The 27,407-nt window shown below is 58.9% G+C and overlaps 9 protein-coding genes across 9 annotated transcripts; 5 read left to right on the plus strand and 4 right to left on the minus strand.

Annotated features, from left to right (window-relative positions):
• Window positions 1–1,160: 1,160 nt before the first annotated feature.
• Window positions 1,161–3,063, plus strand: D7B24_006953 (uncharacterized protein; the record flags this gene model as incomplete). Its single annotated transcript, XM_028641073.1, has 2 exons — window positions 1,161–1,240; window positions 1,338–3,063. 2 exons carry the CDS (start codon window positions 1,161–1,163, stop codon window positions 3,061–3,063), a joined length of 1,806 nt encoding a protein of 601 aa, XP_028494865.1.
• A 668-nt stretch (window positions 3,064–3,731) lies between these two features.
• D7B24_006954 (uncharacterized protein) lies at window positions 3,732–4,718 on the minus strand (the record flags this gene model as incomplete). Its single annotated transcript, XM_028641074.1, has 1 exon — window positions 3,732–4,718. The coding sequence occupies one exon, from the start codon at window positions 4,716–4,718 to the stop codon at window positions 3,732–3,734; it is 987 nt and encodes a 328-aa protein (XP_028494866.1).
• An 874-nt stretch (window positions 4,719–5,592) lies between these two features.
• On the plus strand, window positions 5,593–8,977 carry KAR3 (kinesin-like nuclear fusion protein; the record flags this gene model as incomplete). The annotated part of the gene is made up of 6 exons (XM_028641075.1): window positions 5,593–5,803; window positions 5,919–6,058; window positions 6,195–6,450; window positions 6,547–7,110; window positions 7,186–8,867; window positions 8,930–8,977. 6 exons carry the CDS (start codon window positions 5,593–5,595, stop codon window positions 8,975–8,977), a joined length of 2,901 nt encoding a protein of 966 aa, XP_028494867.1.
• Window positions 8,978–9,860: 883 nt separating this feature from the next.
• Window positions 9,861–10,874, plus strand: D7B24_006956 (uncharacterized protein; the record flags this gene model as incomplete). Its single annotated transcript, XM_028641076.1, has 1 exon — window positions 9,861–10,874. One exon carries the CDS (start codon window positions 9,861–9,863, stop codon window positions 10,872–10,874), a length of 1,014 nt encoding a protein of 337 aa, XP_028494868.1.
• Window positions 10,875–11,692: 818 nt separating this feature from the next.
• D7B24_006957 (uncharacterized protein) lies at window positions 11,693–12,620 on the minus strand (the record flags this gene model as incomplete). The annotated part of the gene is made up of 2 exons (XM_028641077.1): window positions 11,693–11,721; window positions 11,789–12,620. The coding sequence occupies 2 exons, from the start codon at window positions 12,618–12,620 to the stop codon at window positions 11,693–11,695; spliced, it is 861 nt and encodes a 286-aa protein (XP_028494869.1).
• A 555-nt stretch (window positions 12,621–13,175) lies between these two features.
• On the minus strand, window positions 13,176–13,623 carry D7B24_006958 (uncharacterized protein; the record flags this gene model as incomplete). Its single annotated transcript, XM_028641078.1, has 2 exons — window positions 13,176–13,210; window positions 13,251–13,623. 2 exons carry the CDS (start codon window positions 13,621–13,623, stop codon window positions 13,176–13,178), a joined length of 408 nt encoding a protein of 135 aa, XP_028494870.1.
• Window positions 13,624–14,459: 836 nt separating this feature from the next.
• On the plus strand, window positions 14,460–15,320 carry D7B24_006959 (uncharacterized protein; the record flags this gene model as incomplete). The annotated part of the gene is made up of 1 exon (XM_028641079.1): window positions 14,460–15,320. One exon carries the CDS (start codon window positions 14,460–14,462, stop codon window positions 15,318–15,320), a length of 861 nt encoding a protein of 286 aa, XP_028494871.1.
• A 1,086-nt stretch (window positions 15,321–16,406) lies between these two features.
• On the plus strand, window positions 16,407–19,852 carry D7B24_006960 (uncharacterized protein; the record flags this gene model as incomplete). The annotated part of the gene is made up of 5 exons (XM_028641080.1): window positions 16,407–16,635; window positions 16,682–18,264; window positions 18,319–18,623; window positions 18,709–19,013; window positions 19,074–19,852. The coding sequence occupies 5 exons, from the start codon at window positions 16,407–16,409 to the stop codon at window positions 19,850–19,852; spliced, it is 3,201 nt and encodes a 1,066-aa protein (XP_028494872.1).
• Window positions 19,853–21,353: 1,501 nt separating this feature from the next.
• D7B24_006961 (uncharacterized protein) lies at window positions 21,354–23,243 on the minus strand (the record flags this gene model as incomplete). Its single annotated transcript, XM_028641081.1, has 1 exon — window positions 21,354–23,243. The coding sequence occupies one exon, from the start codon at window positions 23,241–23,243 to the stop codon at window positions 21,354–21,356; it is 1,890 nt and encodes a 629-aa protein (XP_028494873.1).
• Window positions 23,244–27,407: the final 4,164 nt, after the last annotated feature.

A 27,407-nucleotide genomic window follows, 5' to 3' on the forward strand; every position in this document is an offset into this window, starting at 1 on the left:
TCCTTATCTTATCGTCACGTGGGCGCAAGCACCGACGGCAATGCAGGACAGGACAGAGACGGCGTCGAGTATTCGGAGACCACTGAAGCGGGACACCAAGCATTCGGTGACCACTGAAGTGGAACACGAAGCATTCGGTGACCACTGAAGTGGAACACGAAGCATTCGGAATGATTACTGAAGTGGGACGTCAAGGGATCCATCCACATGCAGTCGTCTCCAACGTTGGAGTACACTCGAAAAGGCATCATACGTCGATCGAGAGAACCCCCCCACGACGGGAGTTCACTGGCTCTGCTTCTAAGCCAACCTCACTCACCCAAGGCAGGTTGGCTGTGAGTAGCACGCATACTCCAGCTATGCTTGTCCAGCATCACCACGACGCCTGTGCCACCAGCAAGTGAGCAACATGGTAGATCGAGTAGTACTCTGCAGCTGCGTGCGCTGTTGGCTCTGCCAAACCTCGACTCTGCCAAGTCTTGACTCTGCCAAGTCTTGACTCTGCCAAACCAACGAACAATGCACCACCGAGTGCCACGCCAGGTCGCATGTGAAGACGGCTGTTCGATGCTGTCTATCTGGATGGCACCAAAACAAGAAACAAGGGATCTCGAGCACCATCAGTAGCGACCCCGTCTGTCGAGTGAACCGAAGATGCAGCTAGACGGCTTTCGCATAGCTACATACCCCCATAGCCAATGTGCATCCGCGCTATTCCCGATGCACACACGGTAGATGGACGCGGCCAATGAGACGGCGTCTATTGCAATGCGGGGAGGGTCCAGAGCCGACATCGCCCAAAATTTCAGACGTTTGTGCTCGCGCTCAGTGCGCCCGCTGGCTGAGGCTCAGTGCTCGTGCAGTGCTCGCTCAGTGCCCGTGCAGTGCTCGCTCAGTGCTCGTGCAGTGCTCGCTCAGTGCTCGTGCAGTGCTCGTGCTCGTGCTCCCTGGAGCTGACGGCATCGCACCGAAGAAGCTCTCTCGTCTTAGCGTCTGTCCCTGTGATCTTTAGGTCTCTCCGCCGCCCACGCCCTCGCCATTGACTCATCACGGACACCATTCCGGCACGATAAAGTCGAAGCAGTGCGCCCGGCATCAGGACCAAGGTCTTTCTCGGTCTCTACACCTCTCGGCCGCCATCTCCGACACCGCCGCCCACCATGCTTTCGAGGTCATTTGGCATGCGGTCCTCCGCCCTTCGAGCTGCCTCGAAGGTTCGGTCGACGCCCTCGAGCTATGCGTATGTTCCCCTGCGCCAATGGATCCAATGCGCCCTCGCCCAGCTCGATCTCTCGTGACCATGGCATACTGACTTTTTTTTTTGGTGCCTTCTCCAGTCGAACCCTGTCTACGACGGCCTCGCGCGCCGGCGACGAGACGCTGAACAAATTCTCGTCCAAGATCACCCAGCCCAAGTCCCAGGGTGCCTCGCAGGCCATGCTCTACGCCACCGGCCTCAGCGAAGACGACATGAACAAGGCCCAGGTCGGCATCTCCTCCGTCTGGTACGAGGGCAACCCCTGCAACATGCACCTCATGGACCTGTCGGCCGTCGTCCGCGAGTCCGTCGCCAAGGCCGGCCTCATTCCCTACCGCTTCAACACGATTGGCGTCTCCGACGGCATGAGCATGGGCACCAAGGGCATGCGCTACTCCCTGCAGAGCCGTGAGATCATCGCCGACAGCATCGAGACGGTCATGAACGGCCAGTGGTACGACGGCAACATCTCCCTGCCCGGCTGCGACAAGAACATGCCCGGCGTCGCCATTGCCATGGGCCGCGTCAACCGCCCCAGCATCATGGTCTACGGCGGCACCATCAAGCCCGGCTGCACCAAGAAGGGCGAGAACGTCGACATTGTCTCGGCCTTCCAGGCCTACGGCCAGTACATCACGGGCGAGATCACCGAGGAGGAGCGCTTCGACATCATCCGCCACGCCTGCCCCGGCAGCGGCGCCTGCGGCGGCATGTACACGGCCAACACCATGGCCACGGCCATCGAGACGCTCGGCCTCACCCTGCCCGGCAGCAGCAGCAGCCCGGCCGAGGACCCGGCCAAGAAGGCCGAGTGCGAGAACGTCGGCGAGGCCATCAAGAACCTGCTGCGCGAGGACCTCCGCCCCCGCGACATCCTGACGCGCCAGGCCTTTGAGAACGCCATGATCGTCGTCAACATCCTCGGCGGCAGCACCAACGCCGTCCTCCACCTGCTCGCCATTGCCGACAGCGTCGGCATCAAGCTCACCGTCGAGGACTTCCAGGCCGTCTCCGACAGGACGCCCTTCCTCGCCGACCTCAAGCCCTCGGGCCAGTTTGTCATGGCCGACATGCACCGCATCGGCGGCACGCCGGCCCTCCTCAAGTTCCTCCTCAAGGAGGGCATCCTCGACGGCGCGGGCGTCACCGTCACGGGCAAGACCATGGCCCAGAACGTCGACGCCTTCCCCGACTTCCCCACCGACCAGCAGATCATCCGCCCGCTGAGCAAGCCCATCAAGCCGACGGGCCACATTCAGATCCTGCGCGGCCAGCTCGCGCCCGGCGGCTCCGTCGGCAAGATCACGGGCAAGGAGGGCCTCGTCTTCACGGGCAAGGCGCGCGTCTACGACGACGAGGACGACTTCATCGCCTCGCTCGAGGCCGGCGACATCAAGAAGGGCGAGAAGACGGTTGTCATCATCCGCTACGAGGGCCCCAAGGGCGGCCCCGGCATGCCCGAGATGCTCAAGCCGAGCTCGGCCATCATGGGCGCCGGCCTCGGCCAGGACGTCGCGCTGCTGACCGACGGCCGCTTCTCCGGCGGCAGCCACGGCTTCCTCATCGGCCACATCGTGCCCGAGGCCCAGGAGGGCGGGCCCATCGGTCTCGTCCAGGACGGCGACGTCATCACCATTGACGCCGAGAGGCGCGTCATCGACTCGAACGTGTCCGAGGCCGAGATGACCCGCCGCCGCGCCGACTGGACGGCGCCCGCGCTCAAGTACACCAAGGGCACCCTCAAGAAGTACGCGTCGCTCGTCAGCGACGCCAGCTCTGGCTGCGTCACGGACGGCCCTATCTAGCGTCCTGTCGTCGGCCGTCGGGTGTCGGGCTGAAAATGGTCGTGCGAGGCGCCGAGGCCGCTGGGAGGACCAGCTGAACAGTGTGTACGTGCGAAGCGTTGTACGATGTGCGCCGTGAGGAGGCGAGGCAGGGTGATTCGGGGTTTTTTCCCCTTTGGGCTGTGCTATATCACTGTTGGACATGTGGAAAAGAAAAAAAAGGGGGTAACCTACACGGAGTTCCAAATTTACGTTATGCCATCACTTGTCTCGTCGCGCCGCTTTTGGGGGGGGGGCAGAGGGCAGAGGGCAAATGCTGCTAGATAGCGGCACCATGTCGTCAGAATTGACTTGTTTTCAAATTTTCGCGCGCAAGTGGTATCAGAAGGCGCCAAAGTCGGGGTGGCCTCATTTTTGTTAAAAAAAAAAAAAAAAAGAACAGAAGAAACACACGAGTGAAAGGCCCAAGCATATGAGATGTCCGCCCCGAAAACGTCACGCCAACCCGAGTTAAGAGGAGAAAGAATAAAAAAGAAGAAAAAAAAGGTCCCGCTCCAACTCCTTCATCATCCCGTTGTCACCTATCTGTGCAGCCCTGTCAGGTGTGCAAGGTCGTGACACAACGTAGGCCAGCGGCACTGCCCTTCGCAGAGGCGGGCATCCTCCGCATAGGCCTCGGCCGCAGCAGGCTACCGCTTCGCCCGGCGGTTCCACGTGTCCACAAACGCAGCCTTGTCCTGGAGCGTCAGGCCGACGCGCTTGTTCCTCCCCAGGCGGGCCAGGGCCTCGGCGACCTTGTCGAGGACGCGCTGCTCCTCCATGGTGACGTCGGCACCGGCACCAGCGCGGCGTCTCGTGACGGCGCTGCTCTCGTCGTGCGATGCGTGGGCGCCGTTGGTCTGGGCGCGGGAGGCGTTGCGCACGGCCTCGGCGACGCGGACGCGGATGCAGATGGTGGGACGCGACAGGAGGGCCCAGAGAAAGGGGAGCCAGCGGCCGGGCACGGGGGGGGTGACGTCGCCGGGGGTGTAGCGCAGGCTGACGGGGAAGATGTCCGTGTCGGCGGGGGCGGCGAGCAGGGCGGGGGCCAGGGGCAGGACGGCCTTGCCGTTGGTGGTGGCGGCCTCGGGGAAGACGGCGACGACGCGGGTCGGGTGGGCGGCGAGCAGGGCGTCGAGGTCGTAGAGGGTGGCGCCGGGGGGCGGGCTCTGGCGGACGGGGCCGAGGGCGGCGGCGACGGCGGACAGCAGGGAGACGCGCTCGAGCTTGCGGGTCGAGGGGTAGGCGCGCGTGAAGATGGGGTCGAAGATGGCGGCGAGGTAGAGGGCGTCGATGGGCGAGGTCAGGGTCGAGGCGATGACGGAGGTCGGGTGGGGGAAGCGGCTGGGCGGCTGGTCGGCGAGGGTGCCGCGGCGCACGCCGTCGAGCTGCAGGTCGATCCACCACAGGCCGGGGATGGCCATGAGCGACCAGAGCAGGGCCTTGCGGACGACGACGGGCAGCGGCAGGTGGTGGAGGAAGAGAAAGTAGGTGGCCGTCAGGGTCAGGAAGAGCGGCAGGCGCAGGAGGAACAGCGACGTGTGGAGGGCGTAGCTGAGAGGCGACACGGGCGTCTTGATGGGCATGAAGGGCGAGATGCCGGAGCCCTTGTCACGAAACTGGCTGAACTTCTCCATGGCGACGTGACGTTGGGGGTGGGGTTGTGTCCAGGCGTTGGGACGCTTTCGAGAAGGGCTTCGGCGGCGGACGAGGGGGAGGCGTCGAGCTCGTTTTCCACCGACGACGACGGCGTAGCTGGGTCGTGCACCTCGGGGCTGTGTGTCGGCAGAGGTGGCGAGACGGGGCAGAAGACGAGACGAGGGGGACTGGAGGGCCGACGAGGCATGAGGGTGGACGAACGAGGTGGTGGGCTTCAGGATAGTGATAGCTACTGTCAGAAGTGACAGACACAGACACAGACACAGAGTGAGCACGCACCTGGTGGGAGGCCCAAGAGATCGTCATTGGCCCTGACATGTGAAGAAGGCTCCGCCAGCGTCACCGCCTGCCTTTTTCTGCCGGGTCCTCACACCTCCACACCGAGACCTGTCATCAAGGTGAGCTCGGTATGCTGAGGCTGAAGGACCACCTCTTTCTGCAGCCTCAGGCATCCATTTCTAGCTGTCGCTCGTTGCCCCGGCACCAAAGCACTGACACACACACACCCATGACATTGCATTGCATGTAAACATGTACGTCCACCCCCGGCAGAGCAATCCACGCCACGCCAGTCAGAGAGAGGCACAGGCATCGGAGAGGTAGACTGATTGATGGTCCAAGCCAGCCCCCACGCCGAATTGGGAAGTGAAGCAACAACCGCGAGAGAGCTGCCCACTGCCTGCCCGTCTCGAACCTCTGTGCGCCGAACGCCTAACCCCCCCCAAAACACACCAAACAAAGCCATCCATCACGACGTCGTCCCCTCGAGCCGCAAGAGACGGAGCGTTGCTCCTCGCGTCCTGCGTCGTGTTTCCCGTTGCCATTCACCGCCGCGCCCAGAACCTCTTGAGCATGGACACGGCCACCTGCGACACCACAGCCTTTCGAACGTCGACGACCATGCAGCGAAGCCAGCTACCCCGACCCGGCGCGCCGCCTCACGGCCTCTCCGAGCTCAGCGAATCTCAGAGCAATGCGCGTCCCCACGCCGCCACCATGATGCCGCCGCCCTCCAAGATTGGTGGCATCGCCGCCGGCACCAAGCGCGAGGTGCCCCAGCCAGGTGCGCGCATGTCCTTCTCCTTCTCTCTCGGGTCCTCTTACTCTCGGGTCCTCTTACTCTCGGGTCCCCTTCGTACCCTTCGCCGCGGCAGCCCTGTACTGACCTGTGCGAGCAGCAGCGACGCAGCCTCAGAGGAGGACGTTGATGGACCGAGCCAGAGACTACCCAGACAAAGACCCCGCCGCCCCATCGGCCGGCGTGCGAAAGATCCCCCCGAGAGCAAATGGCCATGTCAAAGGCCAGTCATTGACTTCGGTGAGTCTCTCTTCTGCTTCCCATGTGGGCGACAGAAAGGGCAAGGCGACGCTGCTGTTGCCCGTCACGGGCCCCTCGTCCTAGCCAAGCACCTCGTCGCAGCCAGGCCTCTCGCTAACACGGCTTCGCCCAACAGCTTAAGCAGCCCTCCAGTGGCCTCTCGTCGCGCCAAACCTCAACCTCCACCGCCCCGGCTGGCTCGCGGCAGACCTCGAGCAGCAGCTTCGCCAGTAGTATGGGCGCCGGCCGACATGCCCTCGATCGATCAAAATCGGCACTGGGCAACCGCGATCAGTACGGACGTCCCAGAGGCAACACTACCATATCGCGACCGCAGACGTCCCACGGACACAACCCGGAAGACGACTTGGACGGAGGACATGGACAGAACGGTACGACCAGAATTCCCCGGCCGCACAGCGCTCCACGGTATTCCAGCCCCGGCTAGGAGCAGGGCAGGGAACCGCGCGCCGCGAAACGCGCCCCAGCACCAACACCCGCGCAGAGGGAAGTGTCTCTCAACAGAAGGTTCAAGAACCTATCCATCGACGACGACAGCTTCGAAAGCGCCGTCGTCGAAGCGAGCCAAGTGGTCTCCATCAAGCGCGTCCCCTCTCACGCACCCCTCGTCCAGCCCCTCGTCCAGCCCCTATCCCACGAGAACATCACGATTCGCTCGCCCCGCAAACCCGTCCCCAAAGTAGCACTGCCAGAGCGCAAGCCCAAGGCATCTCGACCCAACCTGGGGGCCTTGACCTGTCCGCCCGTCACACCCGCGGCCGAGTCGAAGCAGATCAAGGCGCACATGGACCGGCTCGAGGAGACTGTCAGGTCACTCACCGGAGATGCGCGGTCACCCATCAAGTCCCCGTCGCCACAGAAGCTACCGTTTTTGAGCAAATTCTCTAACACGACTGATTTCACAGCCCTTGATGTCCACGAGAGATTGGGCGCCGTCGACACGCAGATGAAGCAGCTGCGGGATCTCATGGACAACTCGCTATCGGAAAAGAAGGCCGCCGACGATGCGCACGAGTTGATGAGGAGGCGAGGTACGCCGCCGGATGGTTCTCGCCGCCATGCAGGCAGCGAGAGAGAGAGGTCGACTCATGCTAACACGATCGCAGTGACCGACCTCGAGACGGAACGAGAACGACTCGGGACACGCAACGAGACGCTACAGACGGATCTCGAAACCACCCGGGAAAAGCTCAAGATGCTGCAGTTTGACGTCGAGGCAGAGAGGCGAAATCACAAGTACGAGCTCGAAGACGAAGCGAGGAGGCACCGCAACGAACAGGACGAGCTTCGGAAAAAACTAGGCGAGGAAACGGAACGACTACAGAAAACCCACCGAGAGGCCCTCGAAGCTCTCGACCGCCAACACCGGGTCGAGCTCGAGGACGAGCGAAGCGCCCAGTCGAGAGAGGTGCAGGAGCTGCGGTCCAAGCTGGGCAGCGAGCAGCAAGACCTCCACCTCGCGCTGCAGAAGAAGGAGCGCGAGATGGCCGAGATGCGGGCGCAGGTGGACGCCGTGCGGGGCGATCTCGACCGGGCGGAGGCGTTGAACAAGGGGCTCGCCAGCAACATGTCCGAGCTCGCCGCCTCCAACGTGACGCTCGAGGCCAAGATCAACTCGCTCAAGTCGCACGTCGAGTTTCTCGAATCGGACAACCAGGCGCAGTCCGACTCGTTCGCCAACATGGAGGCGAAGCTGCAGGAAGCGCTCCTCGCGGCGGACGAGGCGCGCCACAAGCTCATCAAGGAGGAGACGGAGCGGCGCATCCTGTTCAACAAGTACCAGGAGCTCAAGGGCAACATTCGCGTCATGTGCCGCGTGCGGCCGGTGCTCGGCGAGGGCGAGGGCGAAGGGGCCAAGATCACGTTCCCCGACGACAGGACGTCGGCCGAGATTGCGCTGCAGGGCGCCGAGGAGACGACGGCCATGGGCCGCGTGAGCCGCAAGACGTTCAACTTTGAGTTTGACCGCGTGTTCGCGCCGGCGGCGCTCAACCAGGACGTGTTTGACGAGATTTCGCAGCTCGTGCAGAGCGCGCTCGACGGCTACAACGTGTGCATCTTCTGCTACGGCCAGACGGGCTCGGGCAAGACGCACACCATGTCGTCGGAGGACGGCATGATCCCGCGGGCGACGCACATGATCTACGACACGATCACCAAGCTCAAGGCCAAGTCGTGGACGTACACGATGGAGGGCTCGTTCATCGAGGTGTACAACGAAGAGCTCAACGACCTGCTGGCGCCCACCAGCCGCGAGTCGGACGGCAGGGGCCGGCGGCTCGAGATCCGGCACGACGAGGCGCGCAAGCAGACGACGGTGGCGCACTGCAAGACGGTGGCGCTCGACTCGGCGGACAAGGTCGAGGCGATGCTCGCGCAGGCGCAGTCGAACCGGTCGGTGGCGGCGACCAAGTCGAACGAGCGGTCGTCGCGGTCGCACAGCGTCTTCATCCTCAAGCTCGTGGGCCACAACGCGTCGACGGGCGAGCGGTGCGAGGGCACGCTCAACCTCGTCGACCTCGCCGGCTCGGAGCGGCTCAAGCAGTCGGGGGCCGAGGGCGAGCGCATGAAGGAGACGCAGAGCATCAACAAGTCGCTGTCGTGCCTCGGCGACGTCATCGAGGCGCTCGGCCGCGGCAGCGGGCACGTGCCGTACCGCAACAGCAAGCTGACGCACCTGCTGCAGTACTCGCTCGGCGGCAACAGCAAGACGCTCATGTTTGTCATGGTCAGCCCGCTGGAGACGCATCTCAAGGAGACGCTGACGAGTCTGCGGTTTGCGACAAAGGTATGTCACGAGCGAAAAAGGGGGGGCGGGCCTTCGAGAGACGACGAGCTAACAGGGTGCAGGTTCACAATACCCATATTGGCACGGCCAAGGCGACGAAGAAGGGGTAACGAACGGCTTCCGAGGCAAGAAGACGTGGCTGGTCGACTGATGAACAAGGCGTTTTCGGGGGGAGGGGGCTGGTTGCTGGCGCGGCGTTTGTATGTGTTTTGTTTGGATCCCCATGTCGAACAGGAGCCAAGGTCGTCTCGAGGGGCGAGGAAGGGTTCTGGGGGCGAGGAAGGGTTCTGGGGGGCGGGCAGGCTTGGGCCGCATGGCATCGGACAGGATTTGTATATCGACGATAGGGTAGTTGTATAGGATGTGAAGACTCTGAGCCGCTGGCTCCAGGGCCTGTGTTTGCTTCTTGCCGCTGACGATCGCAATGCAGTTGAAGGTGCCTCGATGCTGGCTGGCTTGTCGTTGTCGAGGAGGTCAGGACGTCGGTGCTGGACCAGTCCACAGGCGGCTAGCGATCTCGTTAGCGCCCGTCAGCGGCCTCAGGGGGGGGCCGGGCCTCTGCGCCAGGGAGCCAAGGCCGCTAGCTCCAGGGACCGGGCCCTTTGTTTTCCCCCTCCTTGTTGCCGCCCGCCCCTCCTTTGTTTCCCCCTCCTTGCTCCTCCCCATCCTTGTTCAGACGCCCAACGACACGACATGGAACCAACCGACGCTCCATCTTGTTCTCGTCGAGGCTGCGCTGCTGCTCCATTGCCTCCTCCACAAGCAGCATCCAGTGCGTGACGGGCCATGAAGGCCATCATTGACGCGATAGAGCACGACTTGACCAGCACATGAGCATCACCATAGCGTCAGCAGGCATCACCATAGCTTCAGCAGGCATCACCATAGCTTCAGCAGGCATCACCATAGCTTCAGCAGCCATCGCCAGAGCTTCAGCAGCCATCGCCAGAGCTTCAGCAGGCATCACCAGAGCTTCACCATTGCGACACCAAGATGCACACGGCCTCCACCACGGCGCGCGGCACCAAGCCCGGCGGCCTCGCCTCCTCGAAATGGGCTTCCACGACCTCCCCCGCCTGGTCCTCCCGCGGCACCCCGACCTACACCCCCCGCAGCAGCAGCAGCAGCAGCGCCGTCGGTCCCCGCGCGACGTCCGTCATAACCCCGGCCACGCAGTGGTGGGAGACGCCCAACCCAGCGCCCAAGCTGCGCGACCCCGCCGCCGCGACGTCCGCAGCGGCACCATCCACAGCGACGCCGGCGGCAGCAGCCCCGACGACGCCGCCGCCGCCCCAGCTGTCGGCCGCCCAGCGCGAGCTCCGCCGCTACGTCCAGATCGTGCGCCGCATGAAGTGGAAGCTGCCCTACCTGCAGGACGGCTACCGCCGCGCCCTGACGCGCGAGGACGACGCCGAGCTCATGTTCAAGCTCGACTTTTACGAGTACTACATGCTCCTCGAGCGCGCCCTCGTCCACCTCCTCGGCGGCTTTGGCCGCGCCGTCGAGCGCGGGCCCGCCCCTGCCCCCGCCCCTGCGAACGGCACCGGCACCGGCACCGGCACCGGCGCCAACGGCACGCACCGCTACCACCAGAACGTGCTCGCCGCGCTCGAGAGGGCCGACAATCCGCTGCGCGCGGCGCTGGGGACCGGCGACGTCCGCGTCTTCCTCGGCCGGGCCAAGGAGCTGAGGAACCGGTGGAAGTATGCCGAGGGTGACGAGCCTTCGACTGCCCAGCAGCCGCCATTACTAAAGGGACCCACGAGGGGCAGCATCACGGGGCGGGCGCCGCTCGAGAGCTACGATCTCGACTCGATGTTTGGGCACATTTTCGGCGGCTTCGATCAGGGGTACGGCATTGCCGAGGCGTGGGTCGCCGAGCTCGCGAGCAGGGCCGACATGGTGCCCGCTGTTACCGCGGACGGGGCGGCGGGCGCCGACATGGCAGTCGACGACGACGAGGAGTTTGACTTTATGGTGGATGCCATGGACTGGGAGGCTGTTTAGGAGGAGCATGGCGCGGCGCATTGGGTGTGGTTGGCGTGAGGACAGGGTCGTGACGGCTGGTCGGGCCTGGAGTTCCCTGGGCGCTACACAAGTACATAAAATAGATACCCCCCCTTGAGTATGGCTCGACCAAATAGACTTTAGGCGTCATTTCTATCACAACGGGAAGTGTTTCTCGAGTCGGGTCGAGAACGGGCTCAGCAACATGATGCATCTCACTGCTCTTGGTACCATGCCTCTCTGCATCCTGGGCGCATCGTGCCTTTCTGATAAATCCAATAGCCCCAAAACAGCGAGCCAAGAACTGGCGGGTCGACCGTTCGACATGGAATACCCAGATCACCGAAGCAGCACTGCCTGTTCCTCCTCTCAGCAGCTCAGTATCCAAGACTGGAATGCTTGTGGCTGCATGATGGCTTAAAAATGGAAAGCTCTTAACGGCTGTCCTCACGCCAGAGTGCCGGGCTTGACCTGTAACTTTCGAGGGCCCAAGTCTGCATGTACTGCTTGTCTTCTGACTTCCCATTGCCTTGACATCCTCGTTCTTCTCAAGCAGCCACGGCGGGCTCTCGGATCTGTCGCTTCCGAGGCGATGGCCTCAGCTGGCATGGCTGTCTGTGGAAACACGCTCTCGCGGTCGGTCACGTCCGGTGTTGACACGCTCCCTGCGGTGTCTGTGCATGATATTTCACAACGGCGTTCACTATATTGCGTCTAACATAGACTCCTTTGGTACCCCAGCTACAGCAGAACCCTCTTCAAAACAGCTCTCCCCACCACCCACGGGACACGCCCCAAGGCATCGCCTTGCGACTTGATCAGGCATACTTCAAAAAGCACATCGAAACTATGCACGACCGTTAGAAACTGAGGGCAGGAAAGTCTGCAGGGAGCCAGGGGGGGGATTGACTTACTGCAAGGGAGATAAAGTACTGGAAGGACCATCTTGAAGCACCTCGATATGCAGGCTCCCCTGAGTCGGATGGCCGGCTTGTTTATCTTGCCCTCCTTCTTCAACCTCTCCTCCTTCGCCATCTTCTTCGCGTGTATCTCATCCTCGTGTTTCTTGTCCCTCGCGGCCTTCTCTTCTTTCTCCTTCTTCTTCTCCTGCTTCTTCTTCGCGTCCGCCGCCTTCTTCTTGTCCGACGCGGCCCACTCGGCCTTCTTCCTGTTCATCTCCCTCTTGGCATCCTCTACGTCCTTGGCGGTCTTCGTCTTCTTGTCATTGTCCTTCTCGGCCTCCTTCTTCTTGGCCTTCTCGGCCTCCTTCTTCTTGGCCTTCTCGGCTTCCTTCTTCTTCGCGGCCTTGTCGGCCTCCTTCTTCTTCGCGGCCTTGTCGGCCTCCTTCTTCTTCTCGGCCTTCTCAGCCGCCTTCTTCTTCTCAGCTTTCTCGGCCTTCTCGGCCTTCTTCTTCTTCTCCTCCTTCTCTTCCTTCCGGTCCCTTTCGTCGTCGTCGTAGTCCTCCTCCTCCTCATACGCCTCGGACTTTACGACCTGCTTGTTCTTCCCGTACCTTGCAATTCGGCTGCCCTTTCTGTCGTATATGTAGATGTTTATGTCGTCGTCCAAGGGCTTCAGGAGCCCGTTGGCCTGCGCCATTGAGTTGGCATCTTCAGGCTCGGCGGCGGCCTCGAGATCGCTCGAGACGCGCGGCACGTCGTTGTCGGCGGGGCGCGGGCCTGGCAGCACGACGGCCGAGACGAGCGCGACGGCCGCGACGGCCGGGAAGAAGCACGACAAGCGCATTACGTTGCTTCGTGCGTGTGCGCAGTTCGTGTGTGCTTGGTTGTGTGTGCTTGGTTGTGTGTGCTTGGTTCGAGTGACGGGCTTGGAATGACTTGAAGAAGCGTGGGACGGTATCAAGAAAGCATGGATGACTTGAAGAAGGGTAAGAAGTGGTAGTCAGGAAATGTTGAAATGGATGGTATCTGGCGGGAGTTGTGATGCCATTTGATCGACCAGGAGCCTCCCTTTATAGGCGAGCGGTCTGAAGGTTTCTTTCCTTTCCAAATTCTATCTCTCGTGTCATCAAGGTGCAGTGCAGAATGGAAAGGATATATGGGCAGTAGAGTTTGGATTCTGGAGTGTCTGAGAAAGCCTGGGCACCCTTATGAGCGACGCCGCGGCGGAATAGGAACACGAACACGCAACGATCCGTGAGTTTTCGGTCCCTTGTTCGTGTCTAGGGTACATGCTCCCACCTTTTCGTCCAAGCCGCCTGACCTCTGCGAGTCCTCACGTTGGATCAACTTAGACGAACGGAAACCAGTGGGGCTTGGGAGGGCAATAACGACCTTGAATCTATGTCAGAGCTTCTTCCAACGGTACGACGGAACCTTGGACAGTCAGCGGTGTGAGGTTGCCAGCTGGACTTACGGCACTGTGTCTTGCTACCACCTTCACCCATACATGTATCCATGCACCGTAAGTGGACGATCATGAAGTATTTCTGGGGCAGGAACTTTTTCTTGATCCTCTTCTTCTTCTTGTCTTTCCGCAGTGTCAAGTCATCCCATTCATCGTCGGTGCCTGTCTTCTCAAAAACTTCCGTCTCAAGAAGTTCCGATGCCGGCTGGTCCACGTTGGGGCGCGAGTATAAAACCGGCAGGCCGGCCGGCACTGCATCAGGCTCGGCAGCCGGATGACGTTTGATGCTGCCCACGGCCTCGGGGGCGGCTTGTCCTCCGTTCTCGAGAGCCAAGACGCACACGGCTATGGAAAGCACGGGCAAAAGCTGAGTGATGCGCATGGTTGAACACAGGTTGTTTCTCGGGCTTGGTGGTGCTTGCGGTGTCGGGGGTAGATACTTGTGGAGAGACAACGACAGAGAGGGGGAGAGAGATAGGATCCAGACCGAGCCTCTTTTTATCTCTGTCGAATAGATGATCTTCCGATGAGTAGCAAGATCATATTGACGCCTTCGGATGGAAGTGCTTCTTCTCTGCTGCTGATGACAACCCATGGCATGACAGCCCATGGCGACGAGGCTGCTGGGCTTGGGAATCATGACGACGAGTGGTGGCATCGTCGCACCAACATGATGATCAGCGTGACCTCGGTTCTGAATCAAGGCTTGAAGTAATCTTTCAGAGGCGCAACCCAGATCAGGATGTGGCGCCAGAGGCGATTCCGGAATACCTTGGTAATTGATGAGCCATGAAGTTCCTCGAGATCGGTCGTCAAGATTGGCAGGGAAGGCTGGCTGGTAAGAACCTACAGGATGCACACTGTACACACTGGGAAGCCACATGCCCTTCGAAGCCATGTTTGGCAGCGCAAAAAGGGTCCACACAGTGTCGGCCCTCTAATGGTCACTCATCCCACCCTCCTTCCTTCAAGCTGACCTCGACACGCCAGTCATCCTGATGTCCTGGAGGGTGAAAGCCCGATCCCGTCGGCTCAACACATCATCAGCATCACCAATATTGAACAGAAGCCCAAGTCACATCCGACACGGACAGCGCGGCCCTCGATCATCCCCTCGACACAGCCAGTGGGTAAGAACCCCCTCCTCCCCTGACGTGGGATCTCCAGCTGGGCAAAAACGCCTCACCGCTGCTCTGCTCTGCTCGCACGCCCACCACCATGCTGCACCCCCTCTGCGAGGTCGTGCAATACCCGCAGCATGCTGCCCCCGGCACGACACCCCTCATCCTGATCCACGATGGCGGCGGCACCTCTTTCGCCTACCACTGCCTCGACCCGCTTCGCCGCCCTGTATACGCCATTGCCAACCCCCACTTCCACTCAGGCGCCCCCTGGCCTGGTGGCATCCGCGAGATGGCCGAGTTGTACGTCGCCATGGTGCGCCGCACTGTCGACTCGGACGACTTCCCCGACGACGGGGCCGCCCGCGCCAGGCTCTTTCTCGGCGGCTGGAGCTTCGGCGGCATGCTGGCGTTGGAGATGGCCCGGCTGCTCGAGGGTGACGACGACATTGAGGTTGCTGGCCTCCTCATGGTGGACTCCACCTTTCCTCTCTGGAAGGACTATGAGACAGCGAACAAGAAGTTCGGAGAGATGTTGGTCGATGACGAGGACCCTCCCAGGAAGAACGTCCTGCTGGCGAGGCAGGCCATGACGGCCGCCGTGGAGATGATTCAGAGCTGGGAGCTGCCGCAGTGGGCATGGCAGGACGACAAGCCGGCCGAGGTCGGCGTCAACGGCTACTCGGCCACGGTCCCCCGCGTGCCTGGGGGTCCGCCGCCGACGGTGCTCCTCAAAGCCACAGACGGCGTGCCGACAAAGGTTGCCGGTGAGGTGAGCCGGGTCGACCTGTTTCGGGACCAGCGAGATCTGGGCTGGGAGAAGTACCACCCTGGCTTCGTCGGCGAGGTTCTCGACGTCGAGGGCCATCATTATGACCTCTTTGAGTGGGCTCGGCTCACGGCCACGACGAACAAGATCAAGAAGGCGTGCGAGCTGCTTGAGAGGAAGCGCGCATAGAATGACGACCAATAGCGTATACCCGAGAGTAATAGATGGACTTTTTCAGATCAAGTTACGGGCAGCTGAAAACACACTCATCCTTTCGGCCGACATGAGAGGGTGTGGCAGCCATTGTCGAGGTTTGATATACTACGATGAATCTCTAGACTTCCAGCCTGCTCGCTCAATCCCTCAATTCCTGCTTCCAAACCACAATGTAAATGATGTCTCTGTCCCAGCAGAGTTCCTTCCGATGTCAGTCGGTTAACTCACCTCTTTCCATAGCCTGCTCTGCACTCCGGACTTACCTCTTTCCTTCCTACCACCTGTAACAGGGCCGAACAAGATCAATGCGTTGTTCCATCACCCTCTCATCTATTTCTCTTACCTTCACCCACTCAGACACCAATATGGCAAAACACAACCGACCACTCCTTACCACATAAACTTCTCTAGTGTGGACTTCAGAGCGTTGGATTCCCCGATGCCCGTTCTTTCTCGAATCTAATCATCGTCACACGCCACCGAGTACCCTTCAGCTTGAGTTGGACTTGAGCAAAACAGTCCTTTCCCAAGCTAGGTCCTTGCGGTCTATTCACAGTCAACAATTCTGCATATCTCAGCTCAGCCTTTTTTTCTACCTCGGATCATCTTGGGGCTAGTTTGTATCCCCTCAAATCATCTCTCTCTTTCCCGGATCATCTCCTGCCTCGTTTCACTCTTTCCTCAAATCACAACCTTTGACTTATCTTGATCCATATATCTGCCACCCCCCCTCCCCCACTCCAAAAGACGCGCTCATATACACTCGTCGTCACACTTCTCAACTTCTTTGTCTCTTATTCCCTCCTTCCGTCTAAAGGATCGGCACTCGGAGCACTTGCTACATCAGCAGTCGCCTCTGTTTCGCTAATCCGATTCACTAAAACCATTGACATCGTCCCCAAGAGCTTTCCCGTCACAGGCCACTCCCGCCCTACGTCTCACTTCAGTTCAACACAACGAAGGTTTCGTTGACGCTCCTCAGATACCAGTACAGTTCAAGTCCTGTGCATCATCACTGCGAGCTCCTCCAACAGAAAGCACCCGCCACTCCTGCCCAACATGAGCGGCGTGGTCACGGAAAGTGCAGACGAAGAGCTGGGTGGTGATAAGGCCGATTGCTCTAGCAGCCCTACGGACGTCCAAATACTCAGCGACATCAGCAAGCGCGTCCAAGTGAAGGAGAATGCCATTCACTTCGCACTCGATATACTCAAGCGCCAGAGACTCATGCTCGGGAAACTTGCCTCTACTGACATCAGCGACATAGCTGACTGGCCCGAGAGATCAGGTATGTCTTTGTCTACGCCTTACATGTATCATTGATGCCTAAACAGATGCAGTCAAACTCGAAAGATCCGCCTTGAAACGAGAATGGCTTGTAGGTCTCACCGGCGACACAGGGGCTGGCAAGAGCACAGCCACCAACGCGATGCTCGGATACGACATCTCCCCCACCAATAGTTCCGACGCTTGCACCGCTGCCCCTTGCATCTACTCTTACAACCATTCTGATGACCCCGAGAAGGTCTTTCACGCTATCATCACTTTCAAGAGTACAGAATCAATTGCGCATGACCTTGAGCTGTTACAGGAGGAGCTGTCAGATATCGCACACAGCACCCGGGAGCAGGGTGGGCTTGTGCAAGCAGAGACAGTCAGTCGACTGAACCAGGCCCAGAAACAAGTAAAGAGCGTGCAAAACTGGTCGGGTTTGACCGAGAATGAAATCAAGTGCGACGCGCCGAGCAAAATCATACTCGAAGCAAAAAAGAAGACGGTGCCTTTCCTGGACACCAAGAACCGCACCAAGAAACACAAGTTACAGATCAACGATTCGAATTTAAAACGGTTCCGCAAGACTTTAAAGCCATACATTGACAGCTCCGGTCGCAGCCGTGGCATCGTCCAACATTGGCCCTTGGTGCAACAGGTGGAGATACAACTCAAATCCGATGTCCTACGGCACGGGATCAAGCTCGTTGACCTTCCAGGAGTTGCTGACTCTCTCGAGTCGCGCGCAGCCGTGGCCAAGGACTTTTTCGAACGACTCGACAAGCTGATCGTTGTTGTGCACGCTGTTCGAGCTGCTGACAATAAAGCCGGCTCCGACGCTATGCTTATGCCCGCCACTTTATCCATGGATATGGGGCTGGACGGAAGGTTCGAACCAGACTCTCTTGCTGTCATTGTCACCAAGGTTGATGATATCAACCCGAAGAACGCCGAGAATGACTTTCCTGATGATGAAATCATCATGGCAGCAGTCAGCACCTTGGAGGCCGAAAATGAAGAGCTTGCCAATCTAGAGGAACTGATTTCTAGGCAGCGCGAAATAATCGATGACCATGACGAGGAAGAGAGCGAAACAGAAGTCAGGAGCCCGCTGAAGAAACGACCCCATCCCACTACAACCACCCTAGCAGCGGAGGAATCACGCCTAGCAGGGATGAGACACAAAAGAGATGTCAAAAAGAGAGGCGTAGAAAGCCTGACGTCGCAGCTCAAGCGCTCCTGCATACATGCTCGCAACCTCAAAGTCAAGCAGGCCGTGGGTCAGAACTTGAGTGACATAAAAGCTCAGGTTAATCCTACAGCAGTACCAGTGGTTGGCGAGTTCGAATCGAGCGTTCTGCCTATCAGCGCTTCCGCCTTTCTTGACATCGAGGCCGGCGACTCTGTCATTGGCTTCTCTGATGCCAACGACACAGGCATTCCCGCACTCAGAGACTGGTTGACGCGTGCGTACTTGCCCAAAAGGGACATGAGCGCTGACGACGATATCCTCGATGCTCGAGCCTTGTTGGACGCTCTTGATAGCTGGTCGTTGAATGAAAGTGCGGCGCGCCTGAGGATTTCGACCGAAGAGGGGAAAGAGATCAAACGTTTGCTCGACCAAAAGTTGAACCACTTGATACAGGTATACCCTATGCGTCGATTTCGGCTAGGGTTGTAGGCTGATAAAGATATCTAGACACTCAAAACCCCTCTGGCATGTTTCGCCAGAAGCCTGAGCAACTTGAAGCCTCTCCGAAACACTACAATAGCCTGTGCCGCACGCTCTGAGAAGGGCGACGAAGCTCCTACGCAGCGCGCTTGCGAGAGCGCGCTGCATGCCCAAGAACAGTGGGAAAATAAAAGGCCTTCGGTTTACGTTTCTCACCCAGAAAGAAACGAAAAGGTTTCGTATATGACCTACAAGGCATGCGTCAGGAGGGGCGGCCGCGAATGGACAACTTCAGCAAAGCCTCGAATGACATATAACTGGATGTCGTCCGTGTAAGTCAGCTAAATCTCCGTGACCCTGGCGGGAACGGCTTTTAACTCCAGTTAGCTCACTCAACTTTTGGCGTGCACATGCGAGATTCTGGCAAGAAGCCTTCTTCCAGAGACTACCAAAGATAATCAACGATGCCGAGAGTCGCAATACGAGGATTTTCAACCAGTATATCACTGATCTCGTCACCGACGAGGAAATTCCAGCAGTATTTCGCGACCTCCTCCGGCGTCGTGTCCCCTCGCTGCATACCCAGAGAGACGTCTTTCTCCAAGAAGCCCGAAGCACTGGCAACGACTTTCGTAACGATGCCCTGCGTCTTAAGCCTCGCGTCTCTGACATCTTCACTAATTACATGGCTCCAGTCTTTGCGAAGGCTTTCTCAATCACAGGTAGGTTTTCTCGTACAGTGCTGACATTGCCCTGGTGCAATCGCTAACACAGCGCTGCAGGTGTGGGAGCTTTCGCTGAGCAAAGAAAGGTCGTAAAAGAACAATTCAAGCGCAAACTACCTGAGATGCTCCAGGACGCTCGGAACTTTATCGAGGAAGAGCTCGTTTCAAGCAAGACGGAGCGTGTGAACAAGCTGCGAGGGTCAATTTTTACGCCCAACAGCAAGCCCGGGACTCGTCTCAATGAGCTGGACAAGATCTTCAAGAACCTGCTACGGGATGCGCGTGCCCCCGCGAGCAAGATCGCAGGTAGATCTCAAGGCACGCAATCGGAGGCTGTCACGGCGGCCAAAGAAACGATCCGCGCCGCACTCGACGAATGGCATGAATACTGGCAGCCCATCGAACAAGCGCTACCAAAGCGGCCGACAAGTACGATTTCTGACGATAGCGAGAACGAGGAGGAGGAGGAGGAGCTCAAAACTCCGGACAAGAAGAAGATCGCAGGCGGCAAAGCGAAACCGAAGGCAAAGCCAAAGGCTAATAGAGCGCCACCGAAGCCCAAGGCCACGCCGAGGCCCAGGGGTTCTTCCAAGACCAACGTCAAGGCTCTGCCGCAATCGAAAATAGTCAAGGCCAAGGCTCAGCCTCGCAGCATGTCAGTGGTCAAGACGGAAGAAGATGACGAGATGCATACTGGTGGAACCATGGCTGCTGACGATGCGCCACACACTGGAGGCCCACCAGCTAGCAGGCAACAGATAGGGGCTATGATGGCGGCTGTCACAGCGGAGACTGAATCATTGCCCGGGGATAGGCAGGGCAATTCCGCCAAATAGGCAAGGGGTTGCAGGCAGACCACCAGGCATCATGGATGGTGTCACGGCGTTTGGCTTGTCATTTGCACTTTCGTATTTTTGCTCTTGGTGGGGGCGTGAGATTGGGCTGTTGGGTGCGTTTGGACTGGCCATTGGAAAAGGAGAACGTACACACACACACATTATCACAGGATAGCTTCATAGGATTCTCCAAGTTATCTCGCCACGACACTCGCCAGAAGCCGTAACTTCCCTAGCGTGATAATGGTCCGTGAATCACTCAAGATGAATCATCACAACCGTTGACAGCGTCGGAAGCCCGTAAGGATCGGGCAGCAGCAGCAAGTACCAGGAAACAGACGCCTTCCGATACGCGAATGCAGAACATAGCCCAACGCCCAGGATCGCGCTCCGGCAGTCGGCAAAGGCAGGCCGAAAAGGTTCAGTACTGCAAAGGCACCCCGACGGCCCAGTAACATTAATTTCCCATTCATCATCTTTCTGTCCCCGAGGTCAAAGTTGGGCGTCAGCGGTCCTGGCCTCCTTTGCTGCCCAACATCGACCACCACGATGCGGGGAAACGTCATGGAGCAGAGAGCGCGAGACGGCCAAGGCTCTGCTGTTCACGCATTGGTGCTCAACTCATGTCCAGTTGCAGAGTCACAGAGGAAGATCTCAGCGGAATAAATCAGCATGTCTATTGACATTACGTAGCCAGAGCACGCGCACTGCAGCTCCAACCTTGGCCTTGTGGCCTCGTGACGAAAGAAGAATCCTCGCCTTCGCAACCTCGCTTCTCAGCATGGTCAAGTCTCGTCTCATCAACCTTGAAACGAGTGTGGTATCCCCCTGTACTCAACTCCGGTAGGTGAATGGAGAGGGCAAAAGAAAACACGAAGAAAACAATAGAAAAGCAAGTGCGTTCGCCATTCGTGGCCCCCTCCCAATATGCAATTGTTGTGAATGTGTGTGTGTGTGTATCGTGTCGTAGATCATCTCCCTCATGGCTCGCCTCAACGTACATGAAAGCAAGGGTTCCATGACTGCTTGTCAAAGTCAAAGGGCATCGCCAGCAAGGTTGCCCCGTCTCGGCCCCTCCGTCAGGCTCTGGCACCACATTGCGACCCAACGACCGGGCGCACGACGTGGCAGCAGCGCAGAGTGCCATTGCCTGTGGACGATCAACGTTGCGGCGGCCATACTGACGTCCAGTGCCGCACGCTGCGTCCAGTGAGCCGATGCAACGCAACCTTGTGAACACGATGCCCATCATGTATCCCTTCTCACTCCCCCCAAAATGCACTCCATCGCGCCCCATGTATGGATATCCGAAACAAAAACGCAGAAAACTATCGAATAAGACATGGCGGTCGTCGTTGCTGTACGGACCCGCGCCCAGGAGTGGCGCCCTTACAGAATTGCACAACCAAACTAGAAATGAATAAATGAGAATGACAGTTTGACACATGGCGCAAAGCCGCCCCGTGAAAGCAAATTGCTACGCAAGGCGCCGGATGGTACCTCAGGCATATGCCTCCTCGTGGTAGCCTCGGTGATGGGGGATGTTGCTGTATTGCACGTCGTCGGGCGTGTAGCTCTTGGCAGTTTTGACCTTCCCGAAGTAGGGGCCTCCGCCACTGCTGGAGTAGGCGCCTTCGCGGGAAGGCATTTGAGGTCGGACTTCGGCAACGCGCACGTGTGCAGAAGGGTAGTAAGATCCCTTTGATTTCCTGGGAGGGGATTCATCGCGGTAGGCGTAGACCGGCTCCCCATGCATCGGGACTGTCCGCCCGTTGTTGACGGCATATCGAGCCGTCGTGGCGCGGGTCAGGGGAGGTGGCGGGGGATAGTCTTGCGGCAGCGGTTCCGGAGAGTGCGTCTTGTGGCGACGTTCGCGTCGGCGAGCTTCCCTGTAGCGGCGCTCGGCATCCTCGTCATCAGAGTCGCTTTCGCTGACCTGCGGCTGGAGGCGATTCCGGCTACGGCCACGGGGATCCGCGCTCGCAGGAGACCGCATGTCGTGATCGCCGGCATAGTGGTATGTCTGTGACCTTGAAATTGTAGGTTGTGGCGATGGTCGGTCGTAATCTGCCTCCCTCATCGTGTTGGCCCTAGGGAGCTGCGTCTTACGCGGCGGGGATTCAGGAACCATCGGAGGGGTGGTACCAGCGTTCAAGAAAGACGGGGGCACACGGGCGGAAGACAGATCAACCGCAATCGGGCTTGAGGCGGGGGCATCCTTGGGTCCAGATGAGGATTTCTTGTGACTGGACTTCTCTCGGACTTTGGGGGCTTCAGATGAGCGTCTAGGAGATGGTTTAGCAGCTGAGCGACGGGGGGCGTCATCCTCCTCCACCGAGATTGGATCATTAGGAGGAGGTTGAAACTGGGATTCCTGGGCCGATGGAGGTGTCGGGACCGCAGCTGGAGGTGCGTACCGGTAGGGCTCTTGGTACGTCTGGGACCGGCTCAATTGCGGCTGAGCTTTCTGTCGCGCGGAAGTCATGTAACGGACAGCGTCCATCATTGCAATCTGGGTCTTGTCCATTTGTTGCGGCTCAGCTCCGTGAGGAGAGAGGCGCTCGCGTTCGCGCTTCTCCTTGTCATCGTGCTTCTTGGAAGAAGAACTTGACTTCTTCCTGTCGACCTTGGCAGGTGAGCGGTAGTCCTCGTCGTCGTATTGTTCCACATAGGCCGACTTGTGTTTGCTGCGCTTGTCCTCCGTCTCTCGTCTCCGCTCTTTCTCCTGCAGCTTCTCTAGTCGTTTCCTCTCGGCACGGCGAGCTTCTTTCTCCGCCGCCTTTTCCTTCTCCGCAGCCTTGTCAGCCTGTTTCACAAGCCGTTCCTTCTCTTCTTGGTCTTCTTTCCTGCGTCGACGCTCGCGATCACGCTCTCGCTCATCGTCTCGCTTCGAAGGCTTGTCGTCGTAGGAAGCAGCACGTCGAGCGCTCCGCGCAGCTTCTTCAAAACGGGCAGAACTGTGAATTTCGTCCTCGTAGGAGCGAGACGGCGGATAATTTGAGTACATTTTGGAGCCGGTTGTGCTAGGAGCGCGCGTAGATGTCTTCGTCTTGTAGGAGTCGGGTCGGGGCTCTGCAGTGCGGACTTCATAGTAGCGAGGAGGTGTACGAGCGGCCGATGTGTTGGCTTCGACATTCCGTCTCTTCTGCTGGAGTTCCATCAATTTGATCTGATCGTCGTATTTGGAGCGTTCTTCTTCGCTGCCCAATAACTCATAAGCTTGTTGAACCCTCTGGAACTCATCTTGCTTGGCCGCCTTCAAAGCCGGGTCTTGGACCTTGTCAGGATGACACTTGAGTACAAGCTTGCGATACGCAGTTCGAATCTCGGACAACTGCGCATCCTTGGAGACACCCAAGACCTTGTAAGGACAAGGTTGTAATGAGGTCATGTTGGCAGGCGATTGATCTGAGGAGTCGAAACTGGGGGATAATGGGAATCCGTGTGACAAGAATCGGCGGGCGGAAGGATGCCAGGGATGTAAGTATTCGTCGCTCGTGGTTCCAAAAACGCGATGTCAGCGAGGAGCTGTTATTGCATCGATGCGGCGGCGAGCAATGTTGGGGTGAGGGTGAGGCGGTGCAAGGCGAGCCTCTCTTGGGGGTTCGGGAATTCGAGGGATGGTCGCCTGTGAACGAGGCGGGCTTGGTGGTCGGAGGGACGATTGGCACCTGATGCACCCAGGTGTGGAAGTGCAGCAACAGAAAAGAGAGAGAGAAAAGGAGTACAACGAGAGGAGAATGGGGTTAGGAAACGAGGACAACGACGTCAAGGTGATCTGTCGTGGCCCCTAGCTCTGGCAGTCCCAGGTCAAGGCGGTCCAGTGTTGGTTGATGATTGATGATTGAGGGTTGGAAGGTTGGGTTGAACAGGAGACGGGCCGGACGGGGGGACTCTAGTTGGAAACCTGATGAGGTCAGAGTCAGGATGGGCCAGTCCTTGAAGGCTGCTGGGGTCTGATTGGGGGGCGGAGGCAAAAATTGCGGGCTGGGTGTGGTTCTGGGTGGCTCGAAAAGGAGGGGAAGGCGAAGGGGGGGGTGTAGCCACAAGGGGGCCTACGGACCAGACAGAGAGCACCAGACGGGTCTGTGTGCAGTCCAGTGGCCGGACGTGAGACAGGCGACGTTCTTGGCCGAACTAGCACTGGAAGGAGTGCTGTCTTGCTAGTGATATGTTGCGCGAAATAATAGGGTGACGGGCGGCAGCGGTCACACCCGCGTCTAGGGTCCGTCGCGTGAAGGTAAAATGTGCTGTAGAAGTACGACGGGATCTGCGTCTCGCGTTCGGCTTCTAGAGGAATGCACAAGAGCTCAAGTTGCTTGGAAAGCGTGAGAGCAAATATCCGGTGCTGACCAACGGCTGAGGTCGAGGTACGAGGGAAGGGGGGGGGGGGGGGGGGGGGCAAGGCCCGTGGAAGGCGCTTGTCGTTCCTGGAAGTGGCACAGCGAACGAATGGCTGACAGTGCAGAGGCGCCTGGGGCTGTGGTGGTGACGAGTGCTGAATGAAGCTGAGGAATCGAAGTGCAAACAACCGCCTCGTCGGAAGAACTGGCGGTGCTGCGCCTCGTAGCTGGATCGGCCGGTCCGGATTTCAGGCGGCCAGGGACAGAAGGGGCGAAAAGTGTGTGAAGGCCGACGGCTGGGGCGGACGAAGCAGAGAAAAGACTGAAGAGGAAAATTCTCAATGAAAGAGGCGAACAGAAACTGCGACGAATAGGGCAGTTTGGTAAGGTCGGGCGACGCTGGCGTTGGCGAGGGACTGGAATGGAATGGCTCTGAAGGCGAATGAACGGGTTGCAGTGGTCGGAAACAACTGGCAGTCGAGGTACAAAGCAGGTACAGAGGTACATCTGCCGTCTGCTGTGTGCGGTGGCGACAAGATGTACCTGCGGGAGGATCGATTTCGGGCGAGTGAGCGATCAATGGGTAGTCGTCAAACAGTGTGGGATGTATTGGTTGTGTGATAGGCAATTGCCGGCCACGCGATGGATTGGTATGTCTGTTGAAAGAGACGCAAAAGGGCAGACAGACAATGTCAGAGTTGGGCGATATACGATCTATGTTGACGAGGGCTTGTTTGGAACTGCAACGGCACGAAGACTGCGCCAGCAGAGCGTTGCTATGGGCGTCGAGGCAGTATTGATGCAAGAGTCCCCTCCTACTCCTCTCTCAGTCGTGCAAATGGCCAAATGAGGTATCGTTTGAGCCAGAACGACGGGGGGTCGAGGTATGAATCTGGCGGTGAGGGTTGCTTGGTGGAGAGTCTTGGGTCTGTTGCTGCGGATGCGTCGCTTCGGTTTGATGTTCGTTTGCAAGGCAGCCCTGCAAATGATATCACCCAGGTGGTTCGGGTCATGAGCAGGTGACCCGGCTCGACAGGAGACTTGGATTTCTACACCTAGAACAGGCTGGCTTGCACAGGCGTGCGGGCAGCTCAATGTCCAGATCGGGTGGCCTGGGACCATGAGCCATATGGACTAAGCCTTGATCAGGAATAGAGAGGAGAACCGGGCTGGGATGGACGCTGGACACGATAGTCGGCCAACCGTACTGTACAATTGAGTCCAGGATCGCTCGGTGCTGGCTGGTCTGCTGCGGGCCTGACCAACGGCGACCTGCTTGCTGTGCTGTGCAGTGGATTTCGGGGCTGCTAGCTGCAGGGCCCAGAGCGATGGTCTCGCGATGTGTGCGTTGTCGGGCAAATAGCATCAGCTGGTGGTGTCATTGGCGTCGTCTGGTTTCTGTTCCCTGCTCTGTCTGTCTGTCTGTCTGTCTGTCTGTCTGTCTGTCTGTGCCTTGACGCTTCCTTCCGTCCCATCGTCCGCTCAGGGACCTTCTACAGTTGCCCTTGGGTACATGTTGTGGTCGTACCTTCCCTCCCCTACCTTACCTTTGCATTCATCCGTCCTCCCTCCTTCCTTCCACTCCTTCCACTACGTGCCTGGTCACCTTGGCACCTACCTCTCTGGGTACCTATCAATCGACGGGCCTACCTCAGCCCCCAATATGCCGTGCCCCATGTCTTGTCAACGTGCCTGCTCGTGTAATCCCCATCGATGTTGCCCTTCCAGCGCATCCTGAATTCCTGGGCAACCTCGAGCTACCTGGGTACCTTATTACCATAGAAAGGTACCTTGGGTACCTTCCTAGATATGGACGGGGTCAGCTCCACCATCCATTCGACAGCCCCCCTTTCACTCCACCACGCCTCACGAGACAATGGCTCTTCGATCTTCCATCTCGCCATCCTCATCCACCAAGACCCAGATTCAGACCGCCATCCTGAGTCCTGGCATCAGCTCACGCCTGCTGCCCCATTTTCTCCATCACATCGTTGCCGTGACCTCCACCTTTCACTCGTCGCCCTCGCTGCAGCATCTACCCTTTCGGCACCATCGTCTTGTGCCTGACTGGTCGATCGACTGTCGTCTCATGCAGGTGGGCCAGTCGACACCGCCTGCGCACCCCACGGCCGGCTTCCAGTTGGCTCGTCACCCGCATTGGCCTACTGTCGTGGCCTTTGCCCTCCGGATCCCCCCCTTTGGAATCCCACGCACTCGGCCATTCTATCACCTTCCACAACCCACGATGCCACAGCAAATGAGCAGGCCACTGGGCTTTCGAGCTGCAAGACTCTGGAGACACCCCCAAAGGACCCATGTGCGCTTTCTTCCCACGGCTTGCACCACTCGCACGTCCTCATCTACTCATGAGCTTGTCACATCCATCCACCATGACGAAGTCTGTGGTCGCCTGCTCACGTCTCTTATCCCATGATACTTTTATGACGAGCCCTCTCAAACAGTTAGTATGCATGTCTCAGGATCCCATCACAAAAGGTCACCGGTCGACGGCACCCTCAAACGAGCAGAGAAGCAGGTACTATGTACGCCATCTCGTCGATGGGCTTGGTTTCCATCTCAGTTTGGTGGACGCCCCACGCCCGGCCGTGGATGTTGTTGTGCCCACGTGAATCCCATCCGCGCCGTAGTTCAAGAGGGTGCCTCGTCATCGCTTGTGATTGGTGCCTGCGGGCTTGTCAGTCCAGACGGCCGTCGCGGGAGGGAGGGGCAGCGGCCGGGACGATTCGATTCACACCAGGCCGATCCCGTCCAATCACCTTGCCATCTCGTCCTGGCCAGTGAGACGTCCGTCTCGACCAGGGCCCTTCGATCTCGAAGCGAGTGCATCGATGGTCAACAGGAGAGAGTCGGCATCGGGCTGCTGCTCAAGGCTGCTCAAGGCTGGACAATGACCTGTTGGAGGAGGCCTAGCGGGGTGCTGGCATCAACACAATACAAGGCTGTGTCTCTCATAGACCTAGCTCACTAGAGAGTCGCCTGGATGACGAGCGAGCGGTCTGGCCAGCAACGGCTTCCAGGCCCACTGTCACCAGCACTCGTTCAGTGGGTGCCCACCAGTGAGTTTTGACCCGCCGAGCATGATCGACCACTCCACAGCGGCACCGCTGGTGATCACCTGCTGGTGCCACTGGTGCAGAACGGCGCCGTATTCGTGCGGGATTCCAGCGTTGTCTTACCACATCCTCTCACTG

Source organism: Verticillium nonalfalfae, assembly GCF_003724135.2.
Source record: "Verticillium nonalfalfae strain VnAa140/NRRL 66861 chromosome Unknown scaffold_52, whole genome shotgun sequence".
Classification (NCBI taxonomy): domain Eukaryota; kingdom Fungi; phylum Ascomycota; class Sordariomycetes; order Glomerellales; family Plectosphaerellaceae; genus Verticillium; species Verticillium nonalfalfae.